This window comes from Camelina sativa, chromosome 16 (assembly GCF_030686135.1).
Source record: "Camelina sativa cultivar CO46 ecotype springtype chromosome 16, ASM3068613v1".
NCBI classification, from domain to species: Eukaryota; Viridiplantae; Streptophyta; class Magnoliopsida; order Brassicales; family Brassicaceae; genus Camelina; species Camelina sativa.
In genome coordinates this window covers 4,284,839-4,308,471 of record NC_141895.1, presented here as the reverse complement: position 1 = coordinate 4,308,471, position 23,633 = coordinate 4,284,839, and the positions used below count along the sequence as shown (strand labels likewise).

Here is a 23,633-nt window from a genome sequence, read left to right as displayed (position 1 = left end):
ATCAAATCAATAGACTTAACCACAATTGAGTAACTTAAACGATTATTGCCCATTCCTCAACTTGCTTTTTCTCTATATAATTTTAGATATACTGAAAAATAAACCATCAACCTCCATGCAAAATCATATTATATTACAAAGTTGCGCACTTAAAATTTTGTTACATTTCTTTACACTCTAAAAGCAAATTCTGAACTCCACTTTTCTTTTCTCTTCTTCTATAGCTAGGAAACTAGTGGATCAAGTTCCATATCCTCATCTTTCTTCACACACACACACACACACACACATACACACACACACACACACACACACACACACACTTTAACACAATAACACTTATATATATGAAATGAACTCGTGAATTGATGATAATCAATTCTAAACTATGTATTTTTTGTTTCCACTTCAAACCACATGAAATCATGGAGATTCATCATCACCTCTTCGTCACTCTTCTCCTTCTCCTTCTTCCCCTAAGCTACGCTCAAGAATACACCAGAAGCTTGGTCATTGATGTCAATGGTCCAGTCGAAACTTCTCCTATCTCCGACGTTAGTATTTTCTTTCTCTCTCGCTCGTCATAATGAGAAATGAATCTTTCAATCTCAACCATGACGGACCCTTGATTCATCTGAAAATATATCTGAACTTATCACCTAATGAATTAATTTATCATCTCGTCATTAGCATGCATATATATATATATATATATATATATATATATATATATATATATCTGCGTATAATAGAGATATATACATGAAAGTATTAAACCATGACGAAACTACCTTCATAGAAATGATTAAGGATAATTAACCAAAAAAATAATAAATATGGATATAGTCGTTCTATTCCCTGTATAATGTGTTCTTGTTAATTAACTTATCAAAAAATCTCAATTGGTATTATTTTTGTTCTTATTGAAACAGAAACTAAATCCAAAGCTTATTTTTGTTCTTATTGAAACAGAAACTAAATCCAAAGCTTGTGTACGAAATCAAAGTGCATGGCTTTATGCTTTGGGCATCGATGGGTGTTTTGATGCCAATTGGTATTATCTCTATCAGATTAATGTCTATCAAAGACCAATCTTCAATCACTCTTCGACGACTATTTTTTCTTCATGTCACTTCTCAGGCAGGTTTCGTTTCTTTTAACTATTATTTTTATTTTTTATGTATCAAAATATTACAATTCAACGAACTAAATCATAAGTATGTTGAAAATATTGTATGAGTTTGAAAATGAAATTTAAAGGTCGGTGCGAGTGTCAAATGTAGATGGGTGGATAGAGAGAGTAAAGCAAAGATGCTTCTTTCTTCATCTAATTAAAGAATAAAGATTGCATCCAATTAACGACTTTTTCATTACTTTTAATTAGTAATTAGTAGGGCCTTTTGGGTTATTCTAGATTGTTAATCACACTGATAATCATGGAAACTTGAAGGCCAAGCTAAAGCGTCTACCTTCTTCTTCTTTTTATTAGCTTTAACGTCAATATCTTCATAACCTTTAGTTCTTTCTGACTTTCTCTTTCTCTCATTCTGATACTTAACTAAGAAACCACACCTACTAGTCAATTTTTTGTTACAAAATAAATATTTCCATGATAAATAATTAATAACAAGTGTGGATTATTATTGAGCAACAACAGTCACTTTTAACTGTTGTTATCAATCAACAATGTAAGCGAGTAATTAACAATGTGATGAACTTTTAAAATAGATGGTTGCAGTGATACTTGTGACAATAGGGGCAATCATGTCAGTAAAAAACTTCAACAATTCCTTCAATAATCATCACCAACGGCTAGGAATTGGACTTTATGTCATCGTGTGGTTCCAAGCTCTTCTTGGCTTCCTCCGACCTCCAAGGTACTTCTGTTTTTTCTCTTAAAAAAAAATATTATTATGCGGATAATTTTTTGCTACGCCATTAAGACAGCTTAAGATTGACAACAATCATTATTTTGTGTTCTTGCTTTTTCATTTAGAGTGCATAATGTACTTCTTAATACAAATTAGTTATAGACTTAATCAAATGTTAATGTTGCATCTTTAATTAATTTAGCACTAAACATTGCAGGGGAGGAAAAGCTAGAAGGAAGTGGTTTTTAGGACACTGGATATCAGGAACATCAATTGCTATTCTTGGGATAATAAACATATACACAGGGTTACACGCTTACACCAAGAAGACATCAACAAGTGCTAAGCTTTGGACTATACTCTTCACTGCACAACTCTCTTCTATTGTCTTGTTCTATCTTTTTCAAGACAAGTGGTCTTACATCCAAACCCAAACTACCTTTAACAGAAATCAATCCGTTGATCATAACAGCAACATCTCAGCCGCAGAGACTGGCCATGTAGAGGAGGTCGACGAAATTAAACAAAGCTATTAGTATTTTGTTCTTATCTTGAGCGATTGTTTTCTAAGAGACAAAAAGGGTTTCAAAGGCATTTGAATTATTTTGTAGCCGTAATGATTTGACTAACTTTCGAGTTTCGTTCTTCTTAGTAAATTTAAGAGAAACATGCTCATAGGCTGTGATTAAGTCGTATAACCTAAATTTTAACTGCTTTTTTTTTTTTTTTTTTTTTTTTTTTTTATTTATCTAGAATGAGAAGAAATGGCCGCAATTCCCGAGGAATTTATGAAGGAACTCTCCTCTGTTCATAACTATTATTTGATTCATTTATTATTAGTATTATTAAATTAGATTTTATTTCTGCTATGTATATTTTTTTTATATATATCACTATTTTAATTATATTCATTATTTTTAGCTCTTTCAATAATATTTTTAGTAACGTATGATCTAAATCATTTTTCTATAATTTTTAATTTAATGTATATCATTAGTTTAATTATATTCGTAAATTTACTTATTATATATACCATTAATTTAATTACATTTTATTATTTTTAGCTGTTTTGACTTTCGACAATATTTAACAAGGTAAGTGGGTAGAAAAAAAATATTTTGATAATTAAAGTTTTTTCTATTTGTCAACAATTATGGATATAAAAAAAAATACATTAACTCAGTTTATTTAAAACAAATTAACTTCGTACGTACGTAGAAATTGAGTCAATTGACCTAATATATCAGTATAATAAATACAAAGATATAAACTTCCATTTATTAATTAGTATTTAAAAAAACTTCCACATATAATAAGATCTCTAGATCTCCAACACTGAACCCAACGTAAAAATGGAAACTGTCCATCTTCTTTCTTCATTAATGAAGATTCTAACGTTTAATTGACCTATTAAGTGCCATAGACGGAAACAAAATATCTCTAATTTTGAATAACCAAATCTCCATATATGTCTCTTTTACATATATCCCTCCATATATGTATGTAAAATCTACAAAATTTACACACACATAATATGTATGCTGATATATAAATACCAAAGAAACAATCAAAAAAGATCGAAAAACAAATTATATCACACAATTCTTCTTCTTCACCAAACCAAAACGTTGACAACTTGTGTGAGTTTTGCGATGATGAGGGGTGCTGTTTCGACTGTATTAGTAACGGTCATGGTAATGATACTTGTGGTGTTAAACCAAATAGAGAGTGCTATTGTGAAAAAACCACATAGAAAGTCTTGTAATATTTATATAGGAAATTGGGTCTATGACCAATCTTACCCTCTCTATGATTCCAAGACTTGCCCTTTCATCGAGAAACAGTTTAACTGCAAGCCCAATGGTCGCCTTGACAGCGAGTACCTTAAGTATCGGTGGCAACCATCCGGCTGCAATCTCCCCAGGTGATTCCATCTATTCTTTATGTATCTATAACGATTTTTCCGATACATAAATCTAGTGCGTTCTAGGACATATACCCAGCCCTAGGTGAATTGCTATGGGCTATGAGTACCTGTATCATTCAGGCAGTTTAGGCATCAAATAGCATTGTTTTGGAATCTTTCTTCATTCTCAAAATTTCTTAAATATTTCTTGATCAGGGGCTTAGGATTTATAATTGGATCCATAACCTTTTGTGTGTTGCATATGAGTTCATATGTAAGACTTGTAGAAAATGTTATCTATGACATAAAAATTCATGATGCTATTGTTAATCTCGTTTTAGCGGTTAGACAAAGCAATGTACCTAGCTAGGTACTTAAGCATGCGGCAGCGATTTATATATGTCTTTAATACATACTTCGTTATAAAAAATATAAAAACGATTCAATAGAAATGTATACTCTTCATTCCCTTTTAGAATTAAGTAACCGAAGCTGGATCACCACCCCTCCCTTGAATTCTACACTAGGAAAAAAATTATTAGAAGGTCTAGAAAATAAAATGTTATAAACCCAACCATATATATCGGGAACATATATAATTTGTGATAATGCTTATATGAATGATATAGAAATACTATTAAACTGAAAATATATATACATTTTTCTTATGATGAATGATGTATATTGCAGATTCAACGGCTTAGATTTTTTGGGTAGAATAATGAGAGGGAAGAAACTGATGTTCGTAGGAGATTCACGGAGTCTAAACCAATGGCAGTCTCTAACTTGTTTGCTTCACAATGCCGCACCAAACGCCAACTTCACCCTCTCACGTTCCCCTTCTGGCCTCTCCGTCTTCTCATTCCCGGTAACTTTTCTAACTTCTTCATTAAAGTTCCGGTGTTATATAGTACGGTTTATTTTGGTTTTGATTAATTCTGCTACGGTTCATGTATGTATGCATTCACGCAATCAGTGGCAGATCTAGAAAAAAAATTTAGCCGGGGCAAATTTTAACTGAAACGGAAAAAAATTTCTATAAGAATTCAAGTTTTTTGGTAAAAAATATAACTCAAATTTTATTTAAGAAAGACAACCCATTTAAAAAAATTGGTTAATTTTTTAAGTAACACAATGCTATTAAAAGTATACGGGTTGAAATATTGGTAAAATAAATAGACAAGTTGGACTTTTAACTTGGTTTTGTATAGATTGGAAGACGCATTTGAAGTCAAAAACCTGTGAATATAGAAAAACCTGAGTAACAGGGGCAAAAAAGAATTTATTACCAGGGGCATAATTCAAAACTGTTATAAAATAGCATTAGACATAGCATTAGTCTAAAAAAAATTTGACAGTGGCAACTGCCCCTCCCTACTCTAACGTGGATCAGCCCTTGCACGCAATGCAGGCTTACAATTCCTCAATCATGTTCTCAAGAAACGCGTTTCTGGTGGATATAGTCGGAGCCCCACCGAATCGAGTAATGAAGCTCGACTCAATCTCGAGCGGTACCTTGTGGAAAACCGCCGACGTTTTGGTCTTCAACTCCTGGCATTGGTGGCTTCACACTGGCAGAAAACAAGCGTAACAATCCACTTTATATATGTCGTCAAACATAACTTAGTGTATGGACTTAATTAGTATCCAATAACTAATGTACTCATTAATTTGGCGTTGCATGCAGATGGGACAAAATTCAGTCCGGCCGTAATGAAACGGTTAAAGACATGGACCGATTAGTGGCGTATGAGAAAGCCATGGGGACTTGGGCTAAGTGGATTGATCAAAACATTGATCCTTCCAAAACCAAAGTCTTCTTCCAAGGTGTTTCTCCGGACCATGGCCGGTAAGTTCCTTTTCTATATAACTTTTGTTGTATTCGATAAAATTACGAAAATTATGAAGTAAATGGAATTGTTATTTAATTTACACAACCTTGGAACATATTGTTACATAGGGCGAACGAATGGTCGAAACAAGGTGGCAAAGGCAGTTGCATTGGCGAAACGAAGCCGGTTATAGGATCGAAGTACCGGGCAGGACCACACCGAGCGGAGATGGTGGTGGCGAAATTGATAAAGATGATGAAGAAGCCGGCGCGGTTAATGGATGTGACATTGATGTCTCAGCTAAGGAAAGATGGACATCCTTCAGTGTACGGAATTGGCGGTCACAAGGCACCAGATTGTAGCCACTATTGTCTTGCTGGAGTTCCCGATACCTGGAACCAGCTCTTGTATACTGAGTTGTTTCATTACTGAACTTTTTTATGGTTAAAAACTGTTATAAAAAAAATTAATTCATTATATTGAATTACATATAATATGGTGATTTAACTCAACATGTTTATTTTAGCTTTAATTTTCTTTTCCCTTTTGTAATGTAATTTACATACATCATTATTTTAATTATATGTTTTTATTTTAGTTATTTTTGACAATGTAAAATTTTCTTAAGATAAACGTAAGTGGGAAACAAAAGAAAACTTTTTGATAATTAAAGTTTGATGTTGGACTAAAATCAAACCATTTTTACACGTTAAAAATTAAGAAGCAAACAAATTCTTAATTAAGAAAACAAATTCTATACATGGTAGATTAATCAGTTTTAAAATTATTAATTCTAATATTACATTATAGTTTTAAATTATAACATTTAAATTTTAACTATTTTTTATAAACTCAAACTAATATATAATTTTGTTTAATTGTATAATTTAAACTTTAACCACTTTTTTATAAACTCAAACTGAATTACAATTTTGTTTAATTATAAAATCTAAACCCTAAACCCTAACCACTCTTTTATAAACGCAAACAGATACATAATTTTGTTTAATTATAAAATCTAAACTTTAAACCTTAACCACTCTTTATAAACCCAAACCGACATATAATTTTGTTTAATTATAAAATCTAAACCATAAAACCCTAACCATTCTTTAATAAATCCAAACCGACATAAAATTTAGCTCAATTATAAAATCTAAACTCTAACCACTCTTTTGCAAATCCAAACCGGCATATAATTTTGTTTAATTATAAAATCTAAACCATAACAATTCTTTTGTAAAACAAACCTACATATAATTTTTTATTATAAAATTTAAACTATTATCCTCATTTATTATAAATCCAAACCGATATAATTTCCTTAATAAAAAACTTACCGAATTTTTTTTCTTAATTTGTTTTGTCTTTTTATTTTAATCTTGATTTATTTTTTAAATATGATATGACATGACATATGGTTGTATTTTGATTGATTGATTAAGAGGGGGACAATTCTTGGATTCACCCTCTTTAAACTAAGGAAAAAAATATTAGTTAATGAAACTAATTCTGTAGCAATCAATTTTAAAATTGTTAATTCTAATATTATATTACAGTTTTTAATTATCACATTTAAACCCTAACCATTTTTATAAATCCAAACCGACATATAATTTTGTTTAATTGTAAAATCTAAACCCTAATCCTCTTTTCTAAACTTAAACCGACATAATTTACTTAATAAAAGATCTACATAATTTGTTTCCTTGATTTGTTTTGTCCTTTTATCTTAATTTTGATTTTTTTTTTTTAAGATATGATATGACAAAGCATATTGTTGTATTCTGATTGGTTAACTAAGAGGGGTGAATGAGAGTTGTTCCCCCTAGGGGTGAATGAGAGTTGTTCCCCCTAGGGGTGAACCCAATAATTTTTCTTATGAGGGGGTGAATAAGAGGTATTTTGATTGATTGATTAAGAGGGGGTGAATAAGAGGTGTTCACCCCTATGAGTGAACCCAATAATTTTCCATAATATAGTAAATACAAAGATATAAACTTCCACATATTGATTAGTATTTTGAAAAAGCTTCCACATATAATAAGAAGATCTCTAGATCTCCAAGACTAAATCCAATGTAAAAATGGAAACTGGTCCATCTCCTTTCCTCATGAATGAATATCTATTAATTAGTGCCATAGATAGAAACAGAATTTCTCTAATTTTGAATAACAAAATCTGCATATGTGTCTCTATTTACATATATCCCCCTCCATATGTATGTAAATCTACAAAATCTACACACACATAATATATAATATATAAAAACCAAAGACACAGTCAAATTAAAGAAAAACAAATTCTTCTTCTTCACCAAACCAAAACGTTGACAACTTGTGTGAGTTTTGCAATGATGAGGGGTGCTGTTTCGACCGGATTAGTAACGGTCATCGTAATGATACTTGTGGTTTTGAACCAAATAGAGAGCGCTATTGTGAATGATTAATTATTACCACATAGAGAGTCTTGTAATATTTATATAGGAAATTGGGTCTATGAACAATCTTACCCTCTCTATGATTCCAAGACTTGCCCTTTCATCGAGAAACAGTTTACCTGCAAGCCCAATGGTCGCCCTGACAGCGAATACCTCAAGTATCGGTGGCAAGCCCAATGTTATATACTTCATATCAACGATACAATGAATTATTATTAATTACAAGAATATTGGAATATAATGTTACAGCGCAAACGAATGGTCGAAACAAGGTGGCAAAGGCAGTTGCATTGGAGAAACAACGCCGGTTATGGGATCGAATTACCTGGCGGGACCACACCGAGCGGAGATGGTGGTGGCGAAATTGATAAAGATGATGAAGAAACCGGCGCGGTTAATGGATGTGACACTGATGTCTCAGCTAAGGAAAGATGGACATCCTTCCGTCTACGGGATTGGTGGTCACAAGGCACCAGATTGTAGCCATTGGTGTCTTGCTGGAGTTCCCGATACCTGGAACCAGCTCTTGTATACTGAGTTGTTTAATTACTGATTTTTTTATGGTTAAAAACTGTAAAAAAAAAACTCAATTCATTATATAATTTACTTATCACCTAAGCATGTTTATTTTAGATTTCTCTTTCATTTTTGTCAACCAAAAAGGATTCATTGACTGGTTGAACCATTTATGAAAGAAGAAATTACAACAACAACAAAAAATAAGAAGTTAAAAACCCTTCCTGATCTTCTAACTAAATTGACTAACATGTTTATCATAGAATTTAATTAGTGAGTGATGAAATAACATACTGTATATGTAAGATAATGCAGTACGGTTTGAACTAATCAATTAAAATTGTTGGCAAAAAAAACAAAAAATGACAAAGAAAATTATAAAAGAATTTTTTTTCTATTACAAAAATTCAGATTAAATTCGTACTTATAAATTTATAATAAGCTTTTTTCAATTATTGATTTTTTTTTGGTCGCCCCCAAACGAAAAGGTCGGTCGAAGATTTTTTAATTTTCAAGAAATGTTTTTAAAAAATTTGGGTTTAGGAAAATAGAAATTTGATTTGGTCATAAAAAAGCTTTGGTTTTTAGAGTAAAAGACAAACAAACACATCTCTTTCACTTCACGTCTACGAGAGGCAGTGTCGTCGTCGTCGTCGACCTCTGGATCTCATCGGGGTTTCATCAATCTCCGCTTCATACTCCGTCGATCTATTCACCGTGTAACGCACGTAGGTGTCTTGAGATGTCGATTTGAGAGACTCTACACGGTTAGATTTACAACGCATTCTCCGCCAGAAAAAAATTGGAGAAAAGGATCATCAATCATGGCTGCTGTGGATGTTCATCGTTTCGCTGAGTCAATCACTTGCCATGCTTGGAGTCCTGATCACTCCAGTATGTTTCCCATCTCTCTGATTCCGAGATGCTTTTGCTTCTGTTCCTTCGCTTTTGTTTCATTTACCGTTTGGTCTTTGGGGAGATGAGAAAGGAGTTTTGAGGTAGCAGAAACTAGAGATTCAGATCATGCTTGAATTTTCGGAAATATCGGAACTTTTTGAGTTTTTGAACTTGTCACTTATTGAGATTCGAATGACTTGTAATTTCCTGGGATTGATGATTCTGGGGTCAATGTTATTATATGCCCCTTGTGTTTTTTTTCTGGGTTTCAATAGTAGGACACATGAGCTTAATTGAATTGGTTTATGCATCATTCTAGGTAAGTAAAGATTGATTCTTTCACAAACATTCTTAGTAGTTTAGGTTCAACTTAGCAAGAGAGAGCAGTTGAAGATTCCAGAGAGATGTTAGGTAGGGTTTAGGAACAGTTGGTATCTAGTATTGTACATTAATTGATGAGTTTAACCAATGAACCCAGTTTCTTGTAAGCCCGTAACCTAATATATGTGTGACATTTGTTTCGTTTTCCTTTCTAGTGGTTGCTCTCTGTCCTAATAATACTGAAGTTCATATCTATAAATCATTATCTCAAGATCAGTGGGAGAGGTTACATGTCCTCCAAAAGGTGCACTCCGTTCTTTCCTCTTCTTGGGAGTTCTCTACTTTTATATGTTTACTTATTCTCATATAACTGATCACTTGTCACTGAAAAGTGTTCTATAGACAGCTTAAATCTCCCTTTAGAACAATGTCATAATATTATTGTTTGATTTGTTGCAGCATGACCAAATTGTATCTGGAATAGATTGGAGCTCAAAGTCCAACAAAATCGTCACTGTTTCTCATGACAGGAACTCGTAAGTTGCAACCTTTGATATACTTTGAGGAAATTGTCCATTTGGGTAACCTTGCACTTCGCTTTATGCTGTGAGAAACTCCAAACCTGTTATTCTTAGTTCTTCCCTGTTTTAGTTCGTGAAACTGAGTTCAAAATGCTTCTTGAAGGTACGTCTGGAGCCTCGAAGGAGGTGAATGGGTACCAACTCTTGTTATTCTTAGACTAAATCGTGCTGCACTTTGTGTCCAATGGAGTCCAAAAGGTAAAAGTATCAGATCCAAAAATTTCTGAGTTTTAAGCTTAATAACTTATGTAATATGTACTGTACTTTTCCTATAATTTCTATAGTTACTAATTTACGGTCCCATCTTTTTGTTCAATATCCTTAGAAAACAAGTTTGCTGTTGGGAGTGGTGCTAAGACAGTTTGTATATGCTATTATGAGCAAGAGAATAACTGGTAATATCTTCTTCTGGTTTTAATTATCATTATTTGGCATCTTGCATGATTTTTTTTTGCTATGGATGGTGTTGTCGATCTAAGAAAGTGGTATCATCTTGTGTTATGTACTGCATCTTATTAACACCAATTATTCCTGTTATCTTGGCATGAAATACTGTGAATTATGTAGAGGTTTTGCCAGGATCCGGAATATGTGCAATCCTCGCAATCTGTAAATCAGGATCATGCAATTATTAGTTTCATTGAAGTTTCGCCATTTTGGTAGGCTGACATTGTTTGGCTTAACTGTTCTCAGGTGGGTCAGTAAACTTATTCGGAAAAGGCACGAATCTTCAGTCACATCTGTTGCTTGGCATCCTAATAATGTGAGTGCAATTAACAAAACCTCTTGTACTTCATGTAGCCGAAATATTATGCAGGCTCTGTGAATGCTTTCTCTACCAAAACATTGTATTAGTTGGCCACTGGATAGAGTATAAAGTACATGAGCCCTAAGATAGAATATCAATCTCCAGAAACTAGTTAATCTTCTAAATCATTGTATCTGGTGTGCTGTTCGTGTTGCTGTGTTCTCTGATTGTCTGTTTTGCATTAGATTCTTCTGGCAACGACATCTACAGATGGAAAATGTCGGGTATTTTCAACATTCATCAAAGGAGTTGACACAAAGTATGCTCATTACTTGAACACCTACCTTATAAAACATTTTTGCAAACATGGGGCAGTTTCTTATTTGTCTTCACTCAATCGGTTGATACAGGGATTCAAAAGCAAGCTCACCAGCAGAAACCAAATTTGGGGAGGTTTGATCCGTTTGGCGGGCTTTCTTTTAGTAAATATTGTGATGTTTATGCCATATATCTCTTCCCTCTACTCTCTCATCTAATGTTACGGAGCTTTATTTCTGTTGTATCTTTGTTGAAACAGCAAATCTTACAGCTTGATCTCTCATATTCTTGGGCGTTTGGTGTGAAATGGTCTCCTAGTGGAAACACCTTAGCTTATGTAGGTCAGATATTTTTCTAAGACTTGAGATGTTTGTCCATAGCACATTTTGCACTCTACTGGAATTATAGAGTGACTTCAACTTGGTTGCATAATTGTTACTACCCTCTGTCTCACTTTCCTAGTTTCTGTAATCTTGTATAGGTCATAGCTCCATGATATACTTTGTTGATGATGTTGGCCCTTCTCCTTTAGCCCAAAGCGTTGCATTCCGAGATTTGCCTCTTCGTGATGTGGGTCAGCATCCACTCTTCTTTTACTTTTGAGAAACTGGTCTTCTCCATGTGTTATGTCCTTAATTGATATTATTGTCAACTTGCTATTTCAGGTTCTGTTTATTACTGAGAAAATGGTGATAGGCGTTGGATATGACAGCAACCCAATGGTATTTGCCTCAGATGATACTGGAATATGGTGTGTAACTCTCTGAATCATCTGCTTATTTTTCTCTTAGCCGTTTGCATACTATGAAATCCTTCAATTCTTTTACTCTTCTTAAATCGCAGGCCGTATAGTTAGTTCTGAAATGATTCACACATTGATTGCCTTGTTTATAAGTTTTTCTCTATGGTTATAGGAGCTTTATTAGATACATCGGAGAGAAGAAAGCTGCATCTTCGAATTCCAGTTACAGTTCGCAGGTACCAAATTTTCCTTATTGTATTTGTTGGTAATATGTCTGGTTTTAGCTGACTAGTATAAAATATGATTGAACTTTAGCTTATCACTGAATTGTTCTTCTAAGATAGTAGTCTTTCGGGTTAGTCGAGTTGCTATTTTTTTTTTCTTGGATTTACTACGTTAAGATGTTGTTGTGTTGTGTCTCAACCATCTGTTCATTATGTTATGTTTTCAGTTTTCCGAAGCATTTGGGAAATTCTACGGTAGTCAATCAAAGTCTGCAACAGCCAACGATGCATCTGAATCACGTGGAGGCGTTCATGATAATTGCATAAAGTAAAATGCCTCTTCAAACTGTCTTAACTATTTCAGTCCATTGAATGTTAAGAGACTGACGCATAAATTTACCTGAAACTTGCAGTTCCATTGTGTCTCTGAGTAAAGCAGGGAGTCCCAAAGTAATGCGATTCAGCACCTCAGGTCAGTCACTAATTTGGAATCAGCCAATCCGATTCTCAAAAAACAAATCAGCAGTTTCCTTTACTCAGCATATCGGTTTGTTATTTTAGGATTGGATGGCAAAATAGCCGTATGGGATCTGGAGAACATGGAACAAGAACTTGGCAATCAGGTTTAGTAAACACAAAACAAAAAAAAGCAGATCTGGAGCGTAAGCAAGATTTACTGAATTTGTATATCAGATTTTTATCCGACTTAATGCCAGCCTTTTTAACCCTTTCCAGTTTCATAATTGTTTCACTTTGCAAACTACAACAATAAAGTTGCAGTCTTAGTAATTTTGAGCTATGCTCTTCACCTTTGGATCTTTGTAATATCTTGAATGCTTTAAAATTTGATTTATTATAGTCGAAATGTGTAATACCTGTTTTTAAGTATATGTTACCTTTTTACCAATAGAACATAAAGAAGAAGAAAGTGTATACATTACCTTTTCAGCTCAAATCAAATAATACGAAAAGATAAGTTTTGTATACAACGAAAGGGAAAATAGTAATTTTTGTCCTCCGGAAAGAAGATGATATGAAGTATAAACCGGAAGAACAAAATCTGCTGATGACAGACAAATTTAACATTCGGAATGCTCCTCTAACCATTCCTACTTATTGTAAATTTAACTACTGCCCTTGTTTTGAGCTACTTACTTCCAGAATACCTATAACTAAAAGCTTCTTAAGCATAAACTAGAGATGTAACAGAGAAGCAGATTTGCAGAGAAACACAACGCGAACGATTAGTTATATGTCTCCAAGATCACTCCTTTTGGTCCCATAAGCGATGAAGTTGACACTAATATCGTCTGACAATAACCATCTTCCTGTTATCGGGTTGAACACAAATCCAGCCATCTCTTTCACCTGCAATCCACAGTTTCCTGATTATCATTACTACCACAATGCATAAACAAATGAACAATCCTTCTTTTCTTGATATTAATACTTGCCCACATCGAGACATGTGTACTTTGTATTGTTTCAGTCAGCATAAGGTTAGTAAATGAAATTGACATAAGGATTATAGAATGGGGAGGGATTGGCTTACATCGATTGAAGCACGTTGTAATAACATTGTAACTTCTTCAGGAGTTAGAAAGCTTGACCACTGGTGTGTGCCTTTAGGAAGCTGTGGATGAATTATTATAAAAAAAAAAAAAAAAAATTGTGAAACCAGTAACACATGTTGCGAAATGGTGCTAAAAGAAGATAAAGAGGTGCAAAGCTGAAAACTTACCCAACGTAGAATGTACTCTGCTGCAACAATGGCTGATGCATACGCTCGCATAGAGCGATTAATTGTAGAAAGTAATGTAGCCCCATTAGGGATGGTCAATGCTGACAACGACTTGCAAAATTCTGCAGGGTTCGCTACATGCTCGATGACCTTCATTGTACAAAATAAAAAGTCTTGTCATGAAAAATGAAATTGGAAGTGAGAAATTCAAAGATATACATTAAATATCAAGGAAGTTTGATGCTGAAAGGTTAGATGGACTAGACAAAAGTACCTCTAAGGCAAGAACAGCATCAAACGTCCTCCCTTCATCCACCAGCTTTTCTGCGCTAGAAAATATATTATTTAGCACTAAAGCATAGAAGAGATAACAGAGAATCAGCTTCTGTAAAAGATTCCATGCAACTTTGATCATCATCTAAGATTAGTAAAAAATACCTGCTGTAGTGCATTGGTATTCAATCGTTGAAGTCACTGGATCCATATCCTGCAGAGATATTTTATTGGTATATAAGAAAGAATACAATTCAAGATAGAGAAGGGGTTTCATGAACTTGAGTCCTATGCAATAATGTGAAAACGTGTTCACTACATTTCAAGTATTCTGAAAGCTGCCAACTTTGACAGAACTGACGTGTAGAGTTCGAATACTCAAGAAAAATACTACACCATATGGAGTACACAACTGCAATAAACATAACAATACATCCACTGTATAAGTTATCTGAATGATTAATGATACAATTAAAGTAAGAGACCTTACAGCGTGAAGACGAGCAATTTTGACATTCTTATCAACAGCATCAACTCCTGTGACAGTTGCTCCCATCCGTGCTAGAGGCTTCAAAGAAAGAAAAACAACAAGGCACCGGTCACCAAATCCTCAATATAACTAACAACAATGTCATTCCTCGTATAACCATAAACGCTAAACCAACAAGCCCAACAGGAGAGATTACCAAACTCAACACTATTCAGTGTTATTTACTTGCTAGACCCTAGACTGGTTCTCATAAAAGGAAAAATGAGAAAATCATATGCCAACTAAGGTATACATGAACTGGTATAAAATATACCTCAGAAAGTAGTCCTCCGCCACAACCTACATCGATAAATCTCAGTCCTTCAAAAGGCCTAGCAGAACTCGGATCCTTACTGAGAAGAAAACGGTTAATCCACCAGAACAAGATAGAAAGAAACCAAAATCATCCACAAGAAATGAACCTGAAATGCCTGCATAAGGTCGACCGGATGAAAGCCAAGCGTGTTGGATTCATTAGATGCAACGGTTTAAAGGGTCCTTCAGAATGCCACCTTCATATTAAAACACAGAGGAAAAAGATTCTTGTTAAATCCTCAAAACTTAAGAGCCAATAATTGAAGAATTGAGTCAAGCGTAGTAAACTATCACATCTTCTAAAACATCACCTTGAATTTACATAGTCCAACCGGTTAGAGACAAGATTCAATTGCATTAAGCAAAACCAAATTTTTCCAAAACAACTTTAACAAGAATCAATCTCAATCCAAAAGATAAAAACCAAAACTTTAAGCATCCAAACTTTTGATCATTTCCTAGAAATTACATTCCTCTACCATGCATTAAAGCTCTGTAACTATTCATTACAAATTATAAAACAAACGAGACGAACCAGGTATCAGCAATGGCAGAGAATTTGGCAAGTTCATCTTGATTCAAAGATGTAGTTGACGATGTGTTTCGGCTTTTATTGGAAGCTTTGCTTTCAAGCGTTTGCACTGTCTGATGCGAAGAGGGTAAAGATGCAGCCGAAGCATCAGTATCTGAAGTCGAGAACAGCCGCTTGTGAAGTAAACACGACGGAGGAGGTATGATTGGGGAAGAAGATACGCGACGAGCAGAGAGAAGACGCCTTTGCAGTTGATTCATCGGTTTCGAAAACAACATCTCGAAAGATCAGAGATTGGCTGATTCAAAGAGATATCGATCGCGAGTTTCGGTAACGGCGGTCGGTGGTTACTGACGTCGAATTCGCCGTCGGCGGAATGAACAAGTGAGAAATTGAAGAAGAGAAGTGAAAAGTGCAAAACGTTCGAAGGATGTGATCTTAATGGGCCACATTTTAAAGTAAATGGGTCTAAATATCTGGGCTTATACCATTGTAAGCCTAGAAAATATGATATTGATAATCAGAAAAAAAAAATTAGAGAACACTTATTTATTTATTTAAATAATTTTGGATTCATGGTTAAAGATATAACGCTGTAGAATTAGGGTTTGTGATTTAAATTTTATAATTTAGAGTCAAGGGTTTAAAATTTAAATTTTTGACTATCGTATTATTAGTTTCTCAAATGACTTTTCCTACTTTGATATAAAATTTCTACTATTTTCATAATTCTTCGTTTATCTTTTTGCTAAAAGGTATTGTTAATTTGTTTTTTTTTTTTTTAGGTATTGGTGTAAATATACTTATTAAGGATAGCACAAAGTTCGAAAGAGTAGTTGGATTTGGATTTGTTAGAATCAGTTTATTTCACTTTCAGCTATAGTAATTTTCTAGCAAAAGGTCCCACGATCAGATGAGAAATCTCATCGGCTTATTAAAGTGTATATGACATCGGCACATACAAAAACTAATATATCCCAGATACACAAAAATATTTACAAAAGTCCAGTGCAAGACTTCCAAAGACATTGATAATAAAATCTTATTTGAAAATTTGATATGGTGTACCCACAGCCCCAACATATATCTTCTTCTATAGTTTTTAATTATACGAAATAAATCATAAACTAAACCCGTGTTATAAGTTATAAGTGCTAAGTTCTATATAGCCTAGTTCTGGGAAAATTATAATAACGATACAAATATGTAAGTTGTATGTAGTAAAGACATTCAAATTGACATTTAACCTAGTGAGTACTGACATTTTGAATCAAACCTTAAATGTGATTCATCTATATCTCTGATTTAATTAAATGAGATGTGTGTTTGTGTCTTCTATGCACTCATAGCAGAAAGAATCCTAGAACAAAATGACTAATACAGGTAACTTTTATGAAAACCACTTTTTCTATATTCAATTATTACCAATAATAATTTGACATTTGTTCCACCATTTTGATTTACTTTAATCAATAAATATTTGATTACACACCACACTAATCACGCAAGATTCACACACACCTAATGGTGTTGTATCAACCGTGTTTGCCCTTCAAACTTTGCAAGAATATTCAAACTTTTTTATCTATAGAAAAAAAAGAAGAAGAAGAGGGTGGGGCATTAAAGAGAGCTGTTTCATAGTTGGTAATGTCAATTACGAAGCTGGCATATACAATATATGTAGGACAATTCAATCATCGACCCATCTGAATATAGATAATGCAACCCAATCAGTTCACCCTTATTACAAAGAAAAAAAAAGACTCCAAAATTTCCCATTGATAAGCTTATTATTATTATATATACTCATGACTTTTTGTTTAACTATAAAAGATTAATGATGCTAATAAGCAAAATCAAGAGTTTGATAAAGGAAGTCACGTTTGGAGATTCTCTATAGTGTTTCGCTGGATGCGTTGAAACAATCCTCTTTTAACAGCTCACTTTCGTTTCACATTCCTAAATTCCTCTCAATCTTTCTTTCTTTGCTTACCTTATTATATAAATCTCTGCTTCTCTCTGACAATATATTACAACACAAAGAAGATGTCAGCTTCATCAGAACAGGCAACTTCTGCTCTCAGCGAAGCCAAAGAGTCCGTTACAACCACGGCTGAATCCGTCCAGGCTTCTCTCACTGATGCCCAGAAAACCGTTGCAGCCTCGGCTGAAACCGCCGGGACTTCTGTAGCTGACGCTGGGAAAACCGTTGCAGCCGCAGCTGAAACCGTCAAGACCGAGGCTGCAGCTGCACCAGAGAAAGTTTCTGGTGTCTCTACACAGGTTGGTCTTGGTAACATCCTTTTACATGTTGTTTTTAACTTGTGTTCCAAAACATAACAAAAACTAATAAAAGTCTATTGTGATTTTTGATTTAGGCAAAGGATGCAGTGGACAGTGCTCTGTCAAGAGGTATAGATGGAGCAAAATCTTTGCTTCAAACTTTTGAAGAGAAGAGGACCGAGGTTTCCTCCAAGCTCGTCGAAGGTTTTACCAATGCTGTCAGTGGAGCATCGAGCAGCACCGTGGCGAGCCGAGACCTTCCCGTATCTACAGACAATCAGGTCACAGATTTAACAAAAACTCTCTCAAATTCTTCAAAACCTTTAAAAGAACAACTCAAATTGTTTCTTGTACCAAAAGATTGTGTTACATGTTTTGACAATTGAAAGTGTGTGTTTTTTTTACAGCCTCTGCTAGCGTCTCGTGAAACGACGCCATGGTGGAAGAATTGTTGTGGAGTTGTTGATCTTTTCAAGAAAGATACTTAAAAATTTTAAAAGATCAATAAAATGACAATTTGACGAATTATTTCACCAAGAAACAGAGCACTAGAAGAAGAAAGAACCCACCCTTTTGATTATTTATTTGCTTCCATATTTATTTTGATTTGAGATTGTGTCTATCTGTTTTTGTTGTTTGTTTTTTTTTTATGTTGATATCTTGATTGTTCCCAAAACTTGTGTAAGCACCCCAAAAAAAAAACCCAAATAAAAAGGCAGCTTCTTTGTGATGACTGATGAGTGTTGGATTTTTATGAGCTACAAAATCTAACCAAGAATTTAAATTCAAGATTCATAAAAGCCTAGCTACCTAGAATTCACTTCTTCTCAGACTCTCATATTTGCCTTGTTTAAATAGACAATTTGTCCATCTGCAACATAAACTCTTGATAGTTGAAAAGCATTTATAGGAAAGGATTCATGCATGTAGGGTTTCAGCATGATCTCTTTCATACTAAAATTATAGAACCGATAACTCGATAAAGCGTGATCTCTTTCATACTCTAATGGAAGGCTGAGAATTCAGGAATGATGCAATCATGCAAAGGTCTATTAAGCATCAACCAAAAGGAAACGAACCTTTGGGAAAAAAAATTAGGTAGAAACGTATAAAAAGGAAAAAAACCTTTTAAATCATTTTGTTAAAAGCTTGTTATTTACAAATACAATATGCCTATGGAATCTAAATTATACCAAGCTATTTCCTTTGTAAAGAAATCTGAACCACAACCACAAGCGAAAACTACTTGCCAACTAACAATAAACAACAACACAAATTAGAGAAAGGAGAGAACAAGCCCTAGGTTCACACCATTATAGTTTCCATAGAAATAGAAGCTTTTCCATTATATACATGAGACTTTCATAGCCAAAAATTTGTAACGTTCCTTCCAAATAGATCATAGATCGAATCTTGCCATTCAATTAGAAGTAAAACATAATAAAAAAAAAATTCTAATAATATTGTGGAAAAAAATACCAGCAAGTGCAAACCATAGTTCAGCAAAGTTTGGGATGAATAATTTACACTTTTCAATTAGTAAATCCCCTATATATTAAAAAAGAAGCATTCTTCAGAAAAAGCTGACGTGTCGTCGCCAGAGAGCTCCATACCAAATTTATTGTTCACCCTTAATATTCCATAAAATTACATAAAACTACCACTGCTATATATATATATATATTTGTCAACTGCTATTCTATTTATTTTTATACACAATATTTTACTCCTATAAATTCTAAAATTGGTGAATATTATTCAAAAATTGATAAATATTATCCCCTACATATTTTCAAAATTAAATTAATTTCACTATGTATTGTAAAATAATAATATAACTATATTATGAGATATAAAAAATATACATTTAAAATCATATCTTCAGAAATATAAATAATGATACTTTTCTAATAATTTTATAAAGCTCTAATGAATCGAAGATCATTTGAAACTGGCTCAATGTTTATTTTTTGCTAAAAACAATAACTATATTTGCCCAAAAAACATATGATCACCAATTAAAATGACATGAATATAATACTTTAATTTGGATAACTATGTAGTTAAACATTATATAAAAATATGTAGTTATAGTGTTTTTACAGAAATCTTAAAATTTAGAAAATCCAGTCCAACAAAAATGAAAACAAGTAATAATAGTATACTAATAGCTGAGATATATAGGGATCTAATGACCAATTAAAATTTATAAAATCCAGTGATATAATATCATAACTAAGACCAATTATGAAACAATTTTGCAATTTTATTTCTCCATCAATTACAGACACATATATTACTTAAAAAACTAATAATATCCAAATTAGTAGAATTCTCCTTGATAAAATACCTTCTCGTATCTACTATATAAAATACTCGTGCTTTAAAATACGACACGTCAGCTTTTTCTCCAGAATGTTTCTCTTTTAATATACAGGGGATATGAATTACGAAGAATGAATTTTTTTAAGGTAAAAAAAATTTAAACGTTGCAATCAGATATATTAGACGAGTTTGTTCGCTTGACAATAATACTTTTTAAAAAATTATGCAAAAATAATACATGCGGGTCCGAATGTAGTTAACCGTATACTTCGAGCATAAAGGTCGTTTGGGATGGATGTTTTCTACTTCATATATATATATATATATATATATATATATATATATATATATATATCAACGTTAGATTCGGAACTGAAAACAAAAAGTAATATTCAGCCGAACCGAAATTAGTTATATATTACATGAACAATTAAAGTCATAACAGAAATACTATATAAAAACAAAAGCAAAGAAGAAGAGAATAGAAATAGAGAAATGGGAAAGTTTTGGAGGAGTAGGCTGAAGCTTCGGGCTTAGGAGTTGGATGTGACGGTATTCTCCCAAAACGCCCTAATCCATCTTCACTTGATACGTTCAAAATTGATTCACTCGTGCTGCAATCATCACATTTTTAAAACATGTCATCTCGTAAATTCTTATATGCATGTACGTACCTATTTAATTGTTACATTTATAACAAACTTTTATACCTTGTAGACGGAAAGTGGCATGATCCTACACCTGTCAACAGAGAGAAACATTTTACGTAGATGTCTTTATTCTCTCGACATGTATGTGACGAAATAGATTGACATAGGATAGGACACATAATCTAAACCTTGTAATATATATTTCACATAGAAATTTAGAAGCATACGCTTTAAAGTATTATTTTTCATAATTTAAAAAATTTTCATCAGATCTAGTGTCGTCATACTCATATGAATTCTGTAGTGAATTCAACTTTTGTCATTAGAATTTAATTAATTTATTTGTTTTGTAAGTAAGATAAACTCACACTTAATATTGGACATCTTCTTATCTATCCACCATATTAAGTGATACACGTCTTTATGTTTTGACGATTGACCAATTATTTGTTTTAAAACTAGATAGATTAGATTCGATAAAATCACTAAATTCCAACAAATAAACATATATAAACATTTTTCATAACCCAGCATCAATATTTTAATTAATTAGTGTATACTACTACTAACCGATCGATGATATAAAATAGTTCAAAGTGATCCAAGTTGGAACACCAGTGGCAATGAAGATCCGAAGTTAAAGACAGATTGGAGTTTGTATTTAACATAACTAATTAACAAAAAATAAAAATAAAAATTAACCCCTTTCAAGATAAGATCCGAAATTAACTCATTGGTTAGACAAATAAAACATTTAACTAGGTAAGTAGAAATATATAGAAAGACTTACTTGGGTCAGCACTGATAGTGACAGCAGTTCCATCAAAATTGCAACTACTAGGGATTGGATTCTTCTGGTAATAACTGTTAAAGGCAAAAGAAGCATGTGCTCTTAACGAGTTAGGGTTATAACACTTTCCTCCTTCTTGTATCTCCGAGCACTCTGCTCCACCGATCCCACACGCGTAGTCCAAAGCTGCTTGTAACGCCATTTTTGCAACGTTCTCTCTCGCAACACACCAGCTCCCACCTGGGTGGGCGGCAGCGTGTGGTGGCGATGGAATCGTTACGGGAGTTGTGGCCACGGCAGCGTCAGAGTCGGAGTTAGGGACCACGGTTGTTGGCGGCGTGATTGTTGGGTTTGTGGCTAATGGTGTGGTTATGTCTTTTTCTTCTGCTATTGGTTCACTACTAGCTTTAATACCTGTCAAATCATAGTTAATGTTTTTTATTCATGGATTAAGATGTTAAAACATTAATAATGATGATGTCTAAGTCTAAGATTTTGTTGGTAACGTTAGAACATTATTTATCAACTATCATGTCACTAGTAATGAGGTGGATAAAGAAACATAAACCTTGTTAAGAAAACAAAAAGTAAAAACCGAAGACCAAACCACAGAAAACAAAAAGACAATAGAGAATCTTTGAACTGAACAAGAAAAAGTAACGACTATAATATTTCACTCCACACCAATTCACATATGAAAGAAAAAAGCAACTTCGTTTTTCTTTTCGAAATTAGAGAAGAATTGCCTTTTCAGAGTTTTGATAATAACGAAACGAAAAAACAAGAATGTGGAAGAATATAAATAGAAAATAAATATTTACCTAACAAAAAAAATTAAGAATATGAAAACAAATTCTGCAGAATAAAAATATAACTAAGACATATGTAGATCAAAGTTTAAAACAACGAAAAAATTAATAATACCCCAAGACATAAATTAACTTTCTGCAGCTTTTAAATAACGAATTTGAAGTTATTAAATGTGATTTTTTTTTTCTCTCTTTTTTTTTTTGGTTTTTCCGTTATAAATTATTCAAAAGTTATGGGTTATATATATTTATACAAACTTGGCTTTAAATATTTTGAAACGTTAATATATTTGTGGAACAAGTTTTCATCTTCTCCGAATGATAGGTTGAAAAAAGTAACCTGATGAGAGGAAGGAAAGAAGAAGAAGACTGGTTACTAGTCTGAAGCCTTTTCCCATTCCAAGAAACTAAACCCAAACGCTTCTTCTCTTTTAAAGCTTTGAATCGTCCTGTGTGTCTTTTGTCCGCAAAATCTTTCAATCTATATTAATGAGCGAGAATGAGAGAAGAAAGAGAAAGAGAAGCTATGTGTTTGGAACTTGAGTTTATGGAGTTGAAAAAGGAGGAAAGATTGCTGGAGAAATAAAAAGAGAGAGAGAGGGAGAAGTAATGATTTGTTTGAGATGTAGGTTTTGTGGGAAATGTATAATGTAATGTGGGCTGCTTCTAGTGAGTGATGTTAGTAATGATGGTTTTTCTCTCACACTTTTGATTCTTCTATTCCCTGGTTCCTCTTTTTTTCTCCTTTTTAAACTTTTTTTTCAATCACAATAAGGACTTTTTCATTAGTTTTCTTTCTTTCTTGAACCTCTACATAAGCACAAATAATTTGCCGCTAAAATAAGCATAAACAAATTTGATGAGTAGTGGGCCTCACACATGCATAGCTACGAAAGACATAATCAATAGTAAAAGCTATAGACTTAACAAAAAGGAGAATTTGCCAAGTGGTAAAAGTCTTGAGTAATTTAGGGTGATTGTGTTTGATAA

The 23,633-nt window shown here is 33.2% G+C and overlaps 6 protein-coding genes across 11 annotated transcripts; 4 read left to right on the top strand and 2 right to left on the bottom strand.

Moving 5' to 3' along the window:
- The first annotated feature begins 27 nt into the window (after nucleotides 1-27).
- On the top strand, nucleotides 28-2,546 carry LOC104749786 (cytochrome b561 domain-containing protein At2g30890). Its single transcript, XM_010471483.3, has 4 exons — nucleotides 28-554; nucleotides 973-1,140; nucleotides 1,729-1,877; nucleotides 2,089-2,546. Exons 1-4 carry the CDS (start codon nucleotides 369-371, stop codon nucleotides 2,405-2,407), a joined length of 822 nt encoding a protein of 273 aa, XP_010469785.1. The 5' UTR covers nucleotides 28-368; the 3' UTR covers nucleotides 2,408-2,546.
- Nucleotides 2,547-3,456: 910 nt separating this feature from the next.
- Nucleotides 3,457-6,120, top strand: LOC104753374 (protein trichome birefringence-like 43). The gene is made up of 5 exons (XM_087493104.1): nucleotides 3,457-3,795; nucleotides 4,468-4,645; nucleotides 5,189-5,364; nucleotides 5,465-5,626; nucleotides 5,738-6,120. Exons 1-5 carry the CDS (start codon nucleotides 3,524-3,526, stop codon nucleotides 6,039-6,041), a joined length of 1,092 nt encoding a protein of 363 aa, XP_087349230.1. The 5' UTR covers nucleotides 3,457-3,523; the 3' UTR covers nucleotides 6,042-6,120.
- Nucleotides 6,121-9,019: 2,899 nt separating this feature from the next.
- Nucleotides 9,020-13,254, top strand: LOC104749785 (actin-related protein 2/3 complex subunit 1A). 4 transcript variants are annotated; one of them, XR_015584359.1, is made up of 15 exons: nucleotides 9,020-9,459; nucleotides 9,999-10,087; nucleotides 10,243-10,319; nucleotides 10,468-10,562; nucleotides 10,690-10,759; nucleotides 11,058-11,127; nucleotides 11,358-11,431; nucleotides 11,523-11,565; nucleotides 11,690-11,771; nucleotides 11,912-12,004; nucleotides 12,096-12,181; nucleotides 12,345-12,408; nucleotides 12,624-12,724; nucleotides 12,810-12,868; nucleotides 12,958-13,254. XR_015584359.1 is itself a non-coding variant. In XM_087491245.1 (15 exons), the coding sequence occupies exons 1-15, from the start codon at nucleotides 9,390-9,392 to the stop codon at nucleotides 13,023-13,025; spliced, it is 1,137 nt and encodes a 378-aa protein (XP_087347371.1). In that variant the 5' UTR covers nucleotides 9,020-9,389; the 3' UTR covers nucleotides 13,026-13,254. The 4 variants fall into 4 exon arrangements, 2 of the variants coding, with proteins under 2 accessions (XP_087347371.1, XP_087347372.1); XM_087491245.1 differs by having other exon boundaries at nucleotides 11,912-12,000; XR_015584360.1 differs by having other exon boundaries at nucleotides 9,079-9,459; nucleotides 10,243-10,389.
- A 61-nt stretch (nucleotides 13,255-13,315) lies between these two features.
- On the bottom strand, nucleotides 13,316-16,229 carry LOC104749784 (ubiquinone biosynthesis O-methyltransferase, mitochondrial). 3 transcript variants are annotated; one of them, XR_015584362.1, is made up of 9 exons: nucleotides 15,790-16,211; nucleotides 15,362-15,451; nucleotides 15,214-15,292; nucleotides 14,896-14,978; nucleotides 14,576-14,624; nucleotides 14,412-14,466; nucleotides 14,138-14,287; nucleotides 13,949-14,029; nucleotides 13,316-13,764 (listed from the first exon to the last, which is right to left on the bottom strand). XR_015584362.1 is itself a non-coding variant. In XM_010471482.3 (9 exons), the coding sequence occupies exons 1-9, from the start codon at nucleotides 16,062-16,064 to the stop codon at nucleotides 13,645-13,647; spliced, it is 972 nt and encodes a 323-aa protein (XP_010469784.2). In that variant the 5' UTR covers nucleotides 16,065-16,229; the 3' UTR covers nucleotides 13,316-13,644. The 3 variants fall into 3 exon arrangements, 1 of the variants encoding a protein (XP_010469784.2); XR_015584361.1 differs by having other exon boundaries at nucleotides 14,901-14,978; XM_010471482.3 differs by having other exon boundaries at nucleotides 14,412-14,461; nucleotides 14,901-14,978; nucleotides 15,790-16,229.
- A 1,019-nt stretch (nucleotides 16,230-17,248) lies between these two features.
- On the top strand, nucleotides 17,249-18,802 carry LOC104749783 (uncharacterized). The gene is made up of 3 exons (XM_010471481.3): nucleotides 17,249-18,069; nucleotides 18,165-18,350; nucleotides 18,477-18,802. Exons 1-3 carry the CDS (start codon nucleotides 17,833-17,835, stop codon nucleotides 18,555-18,557), a joined length of 504 nt encoding a protein of 167 aa, XP_010469783.1. The 5' UTR covers nucleotides 17,249-17,832; the 3' UTR covers nucleotides 18,558-18,802.
- A 1,965-nt stretch (nucleotides 18,803-20,767) lies between these two features.
- Nucleotides 20,768-23,333, bottom strand: LOC104749782 (uncharacterized). Its single transcript, XM_010471480.3, has 4 exons — nucleotides 22,984-23,333; nucleotides 21,835-22,248; nucleotides 21,105-21,135; nucleotides 20,768-21,008 (listed from the first exon to the last, which is right to left on the bottom strand). Exons 1-4 carry the CDS (start codon nucleotides 23,039-23,041, stop codon nucleotides 20,831-20,833), a joined length of 681 nt encoding a protein of 226 aa, XP_010469782.2. The 5' UTR covers nucleotides 23,042-23,333; the 3' UTR covers nucleotides 20,768-20,830.
- Between the last annotated feature and the right edge of the window lie 300 nt (nucleotides 23,334-23,633).

Excerpts from the sequence above, each read along its gene's own strand:
- LOC104749786 (XM_010471483.3), top strand. The coding sequence starts at position 369 with ATGATAATCAATTCTAAACTATGTATTTTTTGTTTCCACTTCAAACCA. Across the intron at positions 1,141-1,728 it reads TTCTTCATGTCACTTCTCAG|ATGGTTGCAGTGATACTTGT; the intron begins GCAGGTTTCGTT and ends CTTTTAAAATAG. Across the intron at positions 1,878-2,088 it reads GGCTTCCTCCGACCTCCAAG|GGGAGGAAAAGCTAGAAGGA; the intron begins GTACTTCTGTTT and ends TAAACATTGCAG.
- LOC104753374 (XM_087493104.1), top strand. The coding sequence starts at position 3,524 with ATGATGAGGGGTGCTGTTTCGACTGTATTAGTAACGGTCATGGTAATG. Across the intron at positions 4,646-5,188 it reads TCTCCGTCTTCTCATTCCCG|GCTTACAATTCCTCAATCAT; the intron begins GTAACTTTTCTA and ends CACGCAATGCAG. Across the intron at positions 5,365-5,464 it reads CACACTGGCAGAAAACAAGC|ATGGGACAAAATTCAGTCCG; the intron begins GTAACAATCCAC and ends CGTTGCATGCAG.
- LOC104749785 (XM_087491245.1), top strand. The coding sequence starts at position 9,390 with ATGGCTGCTGTGGATGTTCATCGTTTCGCTGAGTCAATCACTTGCCAT. Across the intron at positions 10,563-10,689 it reads TGTCCAATGGAGTCCAAAAG|AAAACAAGTTTGCTGTTGGG; the intron begins GTAAAAGTATCA and ends CAATATCCTTAG. Across the intron at positions 12,725-12,809 it reads GTTCATGATAATTGCATAAA|TTCCATTGTGTCTCTGAGTA; the intron begins GTAAAATGCCTC and ends TGAAACTTGCAG.
- LOC104749784 (XM_010471482.3), bottom strand. The coding sequence starts at position 16,064 with ATGTTGTTTTCGAAACCGATGAATCAACTGCAAAGGCGTCTTCTCTCT. Across the intron at positions 14,979-15,213 it reads GCGGAGGACTACTTTCTGAG|CCTCTAGCACGGATGGGAGC; the intron begins GTATATTTTATA and ends CTTTCTTTGAAG. Across the intron at positions 14,030-14,137 it reads CAGAGTACATTCTACGTTGG|CTTCCTAAAGGCACACACCA; the intron begins GTAAGTTTTCAG and ends ATTCATCCACAG.
- LOC104749783 (XM_010471481.3), top strand. The coding sequence starts at position 17,833 with ATGTCAGCTTCATCAGAACAGGCAACTTCTGCTCTCAGCGAAGCCAAA. Across the intron at positions 18,070-18,164 it reads TTTCTGGTGTCTCTACACAG|GCAAAGGATGCAGTGGACAG; the intron begins GTTGGTCTTGGT and ends TTTTTGATTTAG. Across the intron at positions 18,351-18,476 it reads CCGTATCTACAGACAATCAG|CCTCTGCTAGCGTCTCGTGA; the intron begins GTCACAGATTTA and ends TTTTTTTTACAG.
- LOC104749782 (XM_010471480.3), bottom strand. The coding sequence starts at position 23,041 with ATGGGAAAAGGCTTCAGACTAGTAACCAGTCTTCTTCTTCTTTCCTTC. Across the intron at positions 22,249-22,983 it reads TCTTTCCTTCCTCTCATCAG|GTATTAAAGCTAGTAGTGAA; the intron begins GTTACTTTTTTC and ends ATGATTTGACAG. Across the intron at positions 21,136-21,834 it reads CACTATCAGTGCTGACCCAA|GTGTAGGATCATGCCACTTT; the intron begins GTAAGTCTTTCT and ends CTCTGTTGACAG.